At 28.6% G+C, this 13,442-nt stretch overlaps 1 protein-coding gene across 1 annotated transcript; it reads left to right on the top strand.

Annotated features, from left to right (window-relative positions):
- Positions 1-2,258: 2,258 nt before the first annotated feature.
- Positions 2,259-3,550, top strand: LOC105843860 (adenosine receptor A3). The gene has a single exon (XM_065789844.1). The coding sequence runs from the start codon at positions 2,406-2,408 to the stop codon at positions 3,537-3,539; it is 1,134 nt and encodes a 377-aa protein (XP_065645916.1). The 5' UTR covers positions 2,259-2,405; the 3' UTR covers positions 3,540-3,550.
- Positions 3,551-13,442: the final 9,892 nt, after the last annotated feature.

Below are 13,442 nucleotides of genomic sequence, written 5' to 3'. Positions count from 1 at the left end.
TTATGATTGGTCATTTATAATTATTTTGAAAAAATATTATTATAAACTAAAAAAATGTGTTTTTAAAGACATATTTACTTAAAATACATCTTGTTTTATTTATTAGGCAAAAAATTAAAAATCATAATAAGTAATAAAATTATCAATAGTAATTGCCAATGTTAATTTGCAATTACTGTTGTGCATTGTTGAGTCGAAGTCGGAGAAGTCGCAACATTTTTAGCCGAGTCGGAGTCGTTAAATAAAATCGCGATTCCGACAGTAAAACTTCTCGGTATTGCACGTGCATAAACAAGATATTCAATTAACCTTATATTCATATTAAAACTTCAAAGAACTTTTCATAAATTTGGGAAAAATTTTTTTTTTAATTATCGCGTAATATTTTAAAAAGAATTCAATGAATTTTTCAAAAATTTTGCTTTGAAGTTGGAGTCGGAGTTGGAGTCTGAGTCGGATTTAGAGTCGGAGTTGGAGTCGTACTCTGAAAATTTCAACGATTGGAGTCGAAGTCGGAGTCGGTTCTTTTTTTTTACGACTCCACACCCCTACTTAATTATCATTAGTATTGATTGACTGTGCGCAAAATATATATTTAAGTGAAGAGTAAAAATTCCGTATGAACTTGAAAAACTAAAAAAATTTTATTACTGGCAAATAAAAATTGAGATTTTTACTAAATAGGAAAAAATTAATATAAGCAAAAAATCTTAATAATAATTTCATATAACAGCAAAATCTTTAAAATAAAGCGTAAAAAAAAAGAAAAGATATTTAAATGCTTGAAGTCTTTTTAAAATTAGGGGAGAGCGGGGAAGATGACGAACGTTTTGGAAGCCCTAAGTTATTGCAAAACTATCAGTCATGAAGCAGTAATACTTTGTCAGTATGTTCATGTTATCATAATGATTGATTGCCTGCATGAATTATTAGTTTGCAAGTAAAAAAAAATTGAAATAAATATTAAAATAAAAAGTTCATTAATATGTCATCTGGTCACGTGACCGGGGCAAGATGACGTATTATACAATTTCTGACTCCAATTTTATAAAAATCTAAAAACTACCAACTAATTTAACTAAAGAAATAAACAAGCGTTGCAAAAAAATATTTCTAAAAAAGATACACCCGAAGGACACCACTCATTATAAAAAGGTATATTTTTTGAGCGCAAAAAGTAACCTTATGCGTATAAAATTGCGTTAATAATATTTAAAAAAAAACCAATTGGCGTTTTAAAATACAAGATGTGAATACAGTTTCGTTTGCACCCATTTTTAAGTTTTTTTGTTGAGTATGCCATATGAAAAGCCATCTTGGCCCATTCGTTATCTTATCCCATTTTCCCCTATATTATAATTTTTTTCGAAATAATCCCGTATATCAGGTTAAAAATAATTAAACATTTAGTTTTATATTTATTTTGTCCACTTATTATTGATTTATCGATTTATCATTATTATCAGTTCACTTTAAAACAAAAATGTTTAACAGTAAAGTTATTGTTTTCAAGAATGATATTTCTTTTAGTTACACAATATTTCTATAACGAGTCTCTAATAAAATAGTATTCTGCACTTTCTCTTATTTATTCGTCATACAAAAGATTCTCCATGATTTTTATATTAACAAGGGTGTTTTATCATTTCTTAACAAAATGTTGCAACGTTGCAACTCCTTGTTTTTTGGCATGGAATTTCGTATTGGCATGTGTGTATATTTTTTATTTAGTTAAAATTTTTGTATGACACAGGTCCTGTTGTATTTTTAAAAATAACTAATGTATACAAACTTGTATTTTTAATATGAGAGTAATATGAAATTAAATTTTTTTAATTTACTTAGTGTCTAGATTTTATTTAACAAACGCATTATGAAAAGCTAAAGAAAAATTTTGCGTAACAGAAAAACTAATCAAAAAAGTAAATAAATACTCAAATGTCGTTATGAACGAATTAACGCACAAAGCTCATATATTATCAAGATCATTAAGTTGCTAATAATAAGAAACATACACGCCTTTAAACTTAACGCCAGCACTTTTTCTTGTAACAACATAATACAAAACCTGTCGTACTAACTACTTTTAAAGTTGTCTCATAGCAACTAATGTTGAAACATAAAAATTCTATATGCGTAGCAACCTAAAATAAAACAAAACAAGTTCTGGAATGCAATTAAACGATTATTTATTTACATTTTTCATCATTTTTAGTTTACTTAATGTTAAACTGATTTTGTACTATTAATGACTTAAAAATAAGAACAAACTTTAAGATTTATCTATTAAAAATTTCGCAATTCATTACCTTTAATTATGCATGCATAAATTTTGCATTATCAGTTTGATGGTTTTTGTCAAGTTTTATTTTTCTATAAAAACTTTTTTCAAGTTTTATTTATAAATGGAAAAAAGAATAATGGTAATCATCTTAATAAAAGTTCTTGCTTTTGCTGGTAGTAGCAATGTTAGTGTAAAGTCTTTTTATGTAACCGAAGTCTGTCACAGAAAAACAGAGAAAACTTACTTTTCAGTATTTGTAATTTTGTTGATTATGATTCCTATAACGATCCTTGGGAATACATTTGTTGTCATTGTCATTGGTTTTACACCAAAGCTTCGCAAAAATACGACTTATTTTGTACTTCTTTCTCTAGCTTTTGCTGATTTTTTGGTGGGATGCATAACTGTACCAATAAACGCAAAAAGAGTTTACAATAACAAGTTATTTTGTTTATCAAAGTATGCATGTATATCAGTTTTGTATATAGAATGCTTCCTGTCAATTGCATCGATGACGCATTTGTTTTCAATAGCAATTGAAAGGTATTTATCATTAAAGATTCCATTTCAATTTACATTATCAGAATCTTCTGCTTCAATTTACAAGTGGCTCTTATCTGTCTGGGTTTACGCATTTTTTTGGTCTTTTCTTGGGATTTTTAAATGGAATAAATCAACGAGATTTCCTATTATTAAATATATTTTTAACTATTCAAGTATTGTTTACGACCCACGTAATGGTTCTTGCATTCTAGATAACCAATTTTATTTTACTACAGTTTATGTTGTTTGTTTTTGTCTTCCAGCAATTTTAATGGGGTACATATATTATTTTGTTTATAAAACAACACTTCGGCATATTCATCAAATATCTCAAAGTGAAATAGGTGAGCTAAATTTAAGAACTAGCCGTCGCAAGTTACGTCAACAAAAATTATTTACTTCTGTCTTTATAGTTTTTCTGGTTTATGTTTCATGTTGGCTCCCAACATTTGTTTTCGTATTTCTAAAGTTTTACAATGAAAACTTAATATATCAATTTAAAAATAAGGAACCATTGATTTTTCGAATTATGGTTATTATTGTAGGAGAAATACTTCCACCACTGAATTCTGCATTAAACCCTGTTATTTACGTTATGCACAATAAAAAATTCAGAACCTCGGCACAACTTATCCTGAACAAAATATTCTTTAAACACATCAAAGGGAAAAATACTACAGAAATGGCAGTTAATTTAAATAAGCCTTTTTGAATAACTAATCTCAGCTCATTTATATATATATATATATATATATATATATATATATATATATATATATATATATATATATATACATATATATACATTATATATATATATATATATATATATATATATATATATATATATATATATATATATATATATAATATACATATATATACATTATATATATAAGATATATATACAAATATATATATATATATATATGTGTGTGTGTGTGTGTGTGTGTGTGTGTGTGTGTGTGTTTATATATGTATATATATATATATGCAAAGCCGTTGATTGGCGCCCGAACCCCTATAATTGCTGGTCCCCTCCCCCAACACACACAATTTCAACAACATTAGGGGGCCCATTTGGAAATTTAAGGAGGTTTTTTCAAATTTGAGGAATTTTTTTTGTTTGCTTGTATTACCAAGGGACTCTAATGGTAGGTTTTTTGTTTTTTTTTCTTGGGGGGAGGGGGACTCCGATCCAGATGTATATATATATATATATATATATATATATATATATATATATATATATATATATATATATATATATATATATATATATATATATATATAAATATATATATATATATATTTATATATATATATATATATATACGTATAATATATATGTATATACAATATACGTAATGACAAATTTATAAGTGGCTCAAATCCTTTTTAATCAAATATATATGGTTTGCACTTTAATGGTTTATTATTGATATAATTTTTTTTTTTAAATCTACTATTTTTTCATTATCACGCAACATTTAATCTAAATAAATCAGAAAAGACTAACCAATAACCTAAATAAATCAGAAAAGACATTTTATTTTTTTACTCGCATGTGTAAACAAAATATTGCATAAGATTAATGCGTTTTTTTTTCAAAAGCATAATTTTTGATGTCTATTATTATTATGAATATAGACTTTTTAATATCAGCGTTGTTTCAACGCTGGCCCAACAAAATGTACAGCCTTGAAAGTTGTTGTCGGCTTATTTTCTAAAATTATTTTGAAAAATAACACTAAACATTTAATTACCCACAATATGTTTAACAAATAATAAATTGATGAAAAACATTTTTAGTTTTATACTAAAATAATTATTTAATATTTAACTTTAAATATTAAGTTTGTTTTTTCACTGTCATATTTATTCAATAAAACAACAAAGCCTTGTTGATTACATTGCACGTAACAATTAAGTGCGACTTTCTGTATTAACCAGCCGAAAATACAAACTTTTAACAGTTAGGGTAGAGCGGGGCACCTAGGGGCACTTAAGAAACAAATGCTAGTTGAGCATAAACTAATCATTGTTAACAATGTTTTTTATTCATTGATATAAAATAACGAAAAAACAAAAAAACAAAAATTATAAAAATAAGTTTTGACAACCAAGGTAACGGAACTCTAGACTAGCAAAATTTCTACATATTGCAAGTGGGCGGGGCAAAGCGGGACAGTTAAAAAGTAGGCGGGGCAAAGCGGGACAGTTAAAAAGTAGGCGGGGCAAAGCGGGACAGTTAAAAAGTAGGCGGGGCAAAGCGGGACAGTTAAAAAGTAGCAGTTATTCGCTAATTGCAAAGCTCTAAAAGTGATAAAAAATGAAGGCATTTTTTCATTCAAACATGTTCAGATATTAAAATTTCAAAAAAGTAACACACCAATACAAATTACACGCCCATACATCCATACACCACAAAAAAGAAATAACAACTATAATAAATTTTTTTTTTTGTGTTTTATTATAAAATACTTTTAAACAAACAAATATTAGTAATTGTTCTAAAATTAAAGTAGGGCAAAACTAGTATATATTATTAAATAAGTAACTACAAGTATTATGGATCATAAATCACACAAAAAATATCCTGAAACTATTTGGTAACATTTTTAATGAGCTGGCTTATTAGCAATATGCTAATGTAAAGCATACGTCAATATGCCATATGTGCCAGCAGCTTTTGGAATTCTAAGTTCTTTTTTATTCATAGCTAAAACTATATTTCATCCTATTTTGAATGATTGATCTTTCGTATATAATTTCTCACCATCGTTGTTTACATTAAACACTATTAATAATTGAAGTTAAGTTAATAAAATAACAATTTCTTTTGAGTTTATTACTAATATGGCTTTTCTAAATAATGAAAATAATATCTTAGATTAAGAATAAAAACATCAAACTGTAAACAAAATGGTAGTAATATAATCAACTATATAAATAACTTGTTGTCGCGATATGCCCCACAAAAGTCATTTTACTGAAATTAAAACTTTTCAAAAAGTTCAATTCCAGTTATTTTTTTTAAACCAGATTCTAAAAGAGGATTAAAAAATACTGTTATAGGTAATAAAAAACTACATAAGACAATATAAACATATGTTAGAAAATAATAATAATAAAATTATCGAAAATATTAAATGTAAAGAAAAAAAAAGTGCGGTTTTAGGCGACATTCTGATAAAACTGCTCACTTGAGAAAACATTGAATTTTTTAAATATTACCTTTTTTTTGATTATTTTTTTTAACACAACTTATATTCAAGAAACTATATTAAAGTTTTTACATTTTTTGCAACAAAAAAATTTAGTTCCAACTACATGTTTTTTTGGTAAACATGCTTCTTTGCAAAACCGAATTCTCGCATTGGAACATTTACATGTATAACTGTACTCTACACTTTTTACATTTTGCAACTTTTAATTGTTTGGCTGCTGGTACTTGTTCTTCATTATTGTTTTGCTGAGGTCAACATTGTTATGCTCTTTTTTTGTTAATAATATATTTTCATACATTTTTTGTTTGGTAATATATTTTCCGCCAAGTTTTGATATGTTGTACTGCTTCAATTTCTTAACATGCGATTGGTTTCTGGCTTGAAAAAACTGCTTTAAACCTATCTTGGTACTGTTTTTTGCAATGCTCAACAAATGCTTGATACCTATCAAAACTTGAAGCTGGTGTAGTTGAGAAAGATGGTAATTGGTGTGTCGTTGGAGTAGGTGCTTGGCGACACATTCAAAATTACGATCAGTTATTTCTGGCGTACAAGAAGCGACTCTTTTAGATGCTAAGTTATCCACTTTTCTTGCTAAAATTTCTTTTGACCATCACTTCATAAAGGCATAAAACTATTCTTTACCAGGCTTGCCATTTTTGAAAAAGTGTTCAAAATCAAATTAGATTCAGTGTGCGCAAGTGATTTATCTAGAAAATTATGGAAATTATTGTTCGCATGAGTCAGCTGTTTGGAAGACACAGTAATTTGATTGATGCAAGCCGTAAACACCATAACAAAAAGAAATAAGCATTAAAAAAAAAAAAAAAGTTCTAATTTTTTCAATAGCGGTTTCTCTGTGACAAGACCTGATGGTCTTGGACAAGACCTGATGGTCTTCTTTGAGTATCCGCGTTCTTTATATTTATTTTTATTCTTTATTTCTTAACGATATCTTAACTTGTTAAATTTTCTTATTTTATATTATTTGTACCTGTATCATAAATATTGTAATAAAAAACAAAAAACAAAAAAACAAAAAAAAAATTAGATAATGATAGCACAGTGGGCTAAACAGTGGACATTGCTCAAAAATCAATGTTGTCAAAATAAATTTCAGTTAGTTGTTATTGAAAGCCAAATAAATTTCCAGTTTATTAAAAAAAAAATTATTTCAAAAGCATGATTTGTTCAGAAAATATACTAGTTTGAAAAACCTAAATTCGTTGCAAAGTTTAGGTAGTAGGTATAAATGATACAATAAAGTCATTGTTGGCGTTATATAAGAAAAAATGTTGCTATATATGTAGTGCTGATGTGATAATTGTATGTAGAAACAATCTTAGACTGCAGTTTATGGAAATGTGAATGTTAACTTCATAGATTATTGCGCAAAATTTATTTTACATGTAATACCTAATGAAACAACTAAAATTTAGCAAAATTTTAGTGTGTTTTAAATAATTTTTTATCAGAAAAAATAATTTATCTCAATAAGTGCTAAGTTGGCACTAAAGCGTGTACGCGAAATAAATGTGAAAGTAGAAAAACAACTAAAAAAAAGTACTCCTCAAATTTTATTTCGAACCAAGTAATAATTTTAATACAATAATATAAGAAGATCAAACATTAAAAAAAAATTAAATATTCCTGTGGGAATATAATAAAATATTGAGCTTTTGCTTTAGTGGTACCCATAAGCTTGCGCACAGAATAAGAATCAAAACTATTTGATGCTTTTTTAAATGATATTTTAATATTTTTAATGTTTCTGCACAGCTTTTTTGTTTTTTTCATTTTTCGTTTAATAACAGCCCAGTACTTTTCAATAACTCTCAATTCTGGACAGTTTGGAGGATTTTCTGTTTTAGGCACAAATTTCATATTATTCTTTTTATACCATTCCATAGCTAATTTACTATAATGAATTTAAGCTAAATCAGGCCAGAACACAGGTCTATTATTGTGTGATTTAATGAGAGGTAAAAGACGTTTTTGTAAACATTCTTTAACATATATTTGACCAAAAAGTGTGGACTGAGAAATATAAGGTGCTGATTTTTGCCACAACTGCAAATAGCTTGCAAAATCAAAGATTTTTTAGCGAACTTTTCATGTTTTGTGGATTTAAATTTCTTACCTGCTTTTCCTCTATACTTGGCAATATAATAAACAGCACCAGGAATTTGTTGATAATCGTACTTGATATAATCATCTTAAATAATACAGAAATTTTTAGAAATAAAATTGTCATACAACTTTCTGCAGGGGGTTCTTGCACTTTTTTGATGAGTTTCCGAACGGTTGGGTACTGTTTGTGCTTTGAAAGAATGAAAACCATGTTTGTTTCTAACTTTTGCAACAAAACTATGAGAAAATCTATATATTGTTGCGCGTTCCCTTAGTGAAAGGCTTGGATTATTCTTAAAATTGTTAACCAGTTTTCTAACTAGTTTTATATCTTTAAAACTAGCGTAGGGACTATTGTAATTGTAATGAAAACAATAACAGTAACAATAGTTATTGTTATTGTATTAACTTAATTTAGAAACAATAACAATACTTGTGATTTACAACTATTGTAATTCTGTAATACAATAACAATAAACAATAAACTTTTATTACAATAACAATATACTGTTATTGTAATAAAAGACATTAACATTTTTATTTAAGAAGAATTATAATGTTTAACTGTTTGTGTTACTAAAGTTAATTTTCATATATATCTTAAGTTCCTATGCAGCATTAAAATCAAGCGGAACAAATAAAAAGGCTGAATATTATAATTTATGAATGTTATTTATCATAATAGTAAGGCTATCATCAGACAGGCAATACTTTGCGGTCATTTAGAGCTTAGAAATGCATAACAAGATAGGTGATGCGAAATCTAAATAAGTAAAAAATAAAATTTGCAATATATTGCAAATCCGTAAATAAAAAATTGCAAAAATATTAGTAAGTTCGTCAGAGATGAATATAAATACGTTAAAATACGTTCCCAGCCGGCATCTCTACGTTGTTTCAACGTTGAAATTTGGTTGAAGCGTTGTTTCAGCGTTGTTCAACTATGTCTCAACGTTAAACAACGTTACGATTTAAACGTTGTTTATTTAACGTTGTTTCAACGATAAATCAACGTTGACAAAAAAACTTAATTATAAAAAACCGTCCCACAGTGGGACAAAATTCCGATTTCGTGGCCAAAAGTCAAATTGTTGAGTTTTATATTTTTGTCTTTTTACGTTCAGATCTTGTTTACAGATAGTCCTAGAACAAAATTCCGAACAGGGAAGGTATACACCTGCTCTAGGGTGGCCTGGGCGTCAGTTGACATTTAGCCTCCGTTCGGTACGCACTAAACAAGTGGACACGTCGAAAAATTCTTGCCTGTTTTAAAGTGCTGTTAAACTGAAGAAACTGTTTCAATTGGAATTCGGCACAATGGAATCACTTTCTAGAGGCATGTAGAATATATGGTTATGCACTGTTATTGCTAATTTTAATTTTTTTCATATTTAAATCGCGCAACAAGTAAACATAAAAAATTGTAAATTTTTTATCTGAAATCAATTTTCTAATGTCGTTTTAAAAATTTAACCGCGGTTATCCACCTTCTTTTGATAAGGAACTAATCGTGTATAGTGTTAAATATAACATATTAAAAAACTGGCTGCCATTGAGTGCTATTTTAATAATGAGACTAGTTTTTATGAGGAATGCGTGGTGCGACATTAAACTATGTTAATAGATTAATGTCGCACCACGCATTAATGGTCTTGGAAATTAGTGAATTAACATTATTTAATAGCACTAATTACATTTTAATGCAATAATTTTTTATTTTAAATATATGCTTTAAAAGTTACTTCTCATTCCGTTTTATGATAATCTCAAAGTTTTATAAAATAGTCCTCAAAGAACTTTCAGCAGTTATTACTGTATTTTTTTGTACAGAGTCTTCCAATTCTTCAACATGGAATTTTCAAGAAAAGATATATTCTTTATGGTGAAAGACAGTTTAAAAAATGAATATAAATTCATCATTGATGTTTTGACAGATGCAATTTTCAAAAAAACGGAACATGTGATACAAGTAGGCGAGGATGAAATGTCATTATCACGGTTATTTTCAAATTTTCGATCAAGATGGAGAGCAGCAGAAAGATGGGAAGATTTTTTTCTAAAAAAAATGAAGAATGGTTGAAGAGCACCGTACAGTTTTCAAAATTATCCAATACTGAATGCACAACACCTGAAAAGATTGTGAAGAGTGATAATAAAAAAGGAACATGTGAGCGACCTTCGCAATCCTTTGCTTCATCTAGTGAAAGATCAAAGAGTAGACTCGAAAGACTCAAGAAGTACGTTCTACTTTTTCTACAGAAGAATTGGCATATGCTGCTCAAATGAGTTTAAGGACTTCTGGTCAAGTACATGCTGCTCAAGTTGTTAAAGATGTCACATTAACAACCCCAACAAGAGCCTCAAAATATATATCCGCTGGTATCACTTCTACACAACGCTGCTTCCTGTGCAAAGCTTCCTCTAAAGAACTTAATGACATCAACAACATTATAAAAATGGACATTACAACAGATAATTTAAGATTTGGCATATCTACATTGCATGCATGGATTCGTTTTTTCGAATGCTGTTTGCATCTGTCGTATAAGCTAACAACTGAAAAGTGGCAAGCTCGTCGAGAGGAAGATTAAAAGAATGTGAAAGTACGTATAGAAGAAATACAGACTCAATTTAGGATAAAACTGGGGCTTATCGTTGATCAACCAAAGCCAGGATATGGAAGCTCAAACGATGGAAATACAGCGCGCCGCTTTTTTCAAAATGCTGCTATACCTGCTGAAATAACAGGAGTCGACGAAAAATTAATTCACCGATTTCATGTTATTTTGCAGGTAATTTCGAGCGGCATTGATATAGATGATGAAAAATTCAAAGACTATTGTGTAAATACCGCCCATTTATTTGTTGCTTTATATCCGTGGTATTACATGCCTAGATCTGTACATAAATTAGTGATCCATGGAGCAGAAATTGTAAAGTATGCCTTTTTACCGATTGGACAACTTTCTGAAGATGCCCAAGAGTCACGCAATAAGGACATTAAAAACTTCAGATTACATCATTCAAGAAAATGCTCAAGAGAATCGAATATGAGAGACATTTTTAATAGGCTCTTATTAGCATCAGATCCATTTCTCTCGAGCATCAGGAAATTGCCCCAGAGACCGGTAAAATCTCTACATCAAGAAGCTATGCAATTGTTAAAACAACCTGAAGTCACCAGACAAGAGACAAGGAACAATTTTAATTTAGATACAAGTGGTTCAACATCAGATTCCGAATCGAATGATTCGAACATTGATAAATATGACATACGTGATTTTTGTTACTAGGATTAAAGAAACAATTTTTTTACATATATGTGAGTTAATCTTTTACCAATTAAAAAAAAAAAAAAAAAAAAAAATTAAAATTACAAATTTCTGTTTTTTTATTAATAGTATAAATTTGAAAATAATTTTGCTATGTTTTTGCTCTAATTTAACTCCTGAATCATTAGCAATGACCTTGAAAACCAAACTACATGAGATTTCATATTTTCAACGTATGAACAGTTTTGGCCGCCATATTGGAGCCGCCATTTTGAATTTTTTAAATCTGACCTCAGATTCCTAATCAGCGACCTCGAAAACCCTTATGTAGGTAATTTGGGAATTTAGGCCACAAAATCAGGATTTCGTCCCACTGTGCGGCGTGAGCGAGAACTTGAGCATGTTTTTACAGCGAAAAGTTATTGCGAAAGGTAACGACGAAAAGAAAAAAACTTTCTAGTTGGTGATTTTAATATCGCAATGACAAAAACAAAGTTAGAAATTTTTATGATGCAGTTTTTGAATCTGGAGCAATTCCTTTAATAAATCGCCAACAAGAATAACAAAAAATTCAGCAACTTTGCTGGATAATATTATTTCCACAGATGGTGATGTACATAAGGCAATTTATCGTTCCTGTTTGTCTGTCCGTCCGCTTTTAAAAAAAGCGGACGGACATTTCCATGCAAATCGTGATTTCCACCGTAATCTCTCGGTTTGTCTGGTTTATACGGTTTTATCACTGCAACGTTTTTTGTTGTTTCAAATTGTTGTAACGGTTTATTTTGTTTCCATTTAATAACACAAGTAAAAAAAATTTTTTAAATTTATATCTTTGTTTACGCGTCATTGAACATGCTGAATCAGCTTTTTTTTAAAAGACTATTTTTTTAAATTCAAAAAATTTTTTAGCGCGCTTTTTTTAAAAGCGGACGGACAGACAAACAGGAACGATAAATTGCCCTATGTCATCACACAGACTTGTTCAACAGTGATATAAAATTGGGCATCTTAAAAACAGATATTTCAGACCACTTTCCTATTTTTCAAACCATGAACACTGACCAACCGCCTTAAAAAAAATTAAATAAAGTTATAAGAAAACGTTTTTTTAAACCATCAAAAATTGAGTCTTTCAAAAATCAGCTCTCATTATTACATTGGAAACACTTAAATTTTAATGAAAACGCAAACAACCTTTATGAAAAGTTCTTCGAAACATTCACTTCCGTTTACGAATCTAATTTCCCAATTGTTACTATTTCATTAAAAACAAAACACTTTAATAATCCCTGGATTACAAAAGGATTCAAAAAAATCATCCAAAGCTAAACAAAAGCTATACATAAAATATCTGAAAACAAAAACACCAGCTAGCGAAAAAACTTACTATTCAAAATTAATTAATAAAGTTAAAAATGACTCAAAAAGCACTTGGCAAATATTAAAAGAAATGACTGGAAAACAAAAAACATGCTCAAGCTCTTTGCCACAAATAACAAAAGCTTGTACGAACCACAAAGAACAGCTCATGAATTTAATAAACATTTCACTGAAATTGGATCAACTCTGCCAAGTAAAACACCAAAAACCCAAACCTCATTTTATGATTTTTTTAAAACCTATTGATAAAGATATTTGCTCTGAAGAATTATCTGCCGAACTTTCATTTGATGAGTTTGAGAAAGCTTTCAAATCTTTAAAAAAGAATAAAGCACCTGGTGCAGATGAAATAAACGGAAATATTGCTATAGATTGCTACAAACAATTGAAAAATATTCTTTTTAAAATTTTCAGAGCATCTATTCATCTAGGTATTTTTCCTGAACATTTAAAACTCGCCAGGGTTACCCCTATCCATTAAGAAGGTGACAGATCCAATATCAGTAATACCGCCCCATCTCTGTTCTTTCTATATTTTCTAAAATTTTAGAAAGAATTATCTTCAACAGGGTATACAGTTATTTTAATTTAAACAACTTA

Source organism: Hydra vulgaris, chromosome 02 (genome assembly GCF_038396675.1).
Source record: "Hydra vulgaris chromosome 02, alternate assembly HydraT2T_AEP".
Lineage (NCBI taxonomy): Eukaryota > Metazoa > Cnidaria > Hydrozoa > Anthoathecata > Hydridae > Hydra > Hydra vulgaris.
This window is presented reverse-complemented; position numbering and strand designations above follow the sequence as displayed.

Excerpts from the sequence above, each read along its gene's own strand:
- LOC105843860 (XM_065789844.1), top strand. The coding sequence starts at position 2,406 with ATGGAAAAAAGAATAATGGTAATCATCTTAATAAAAGTTCTTGCTTTT.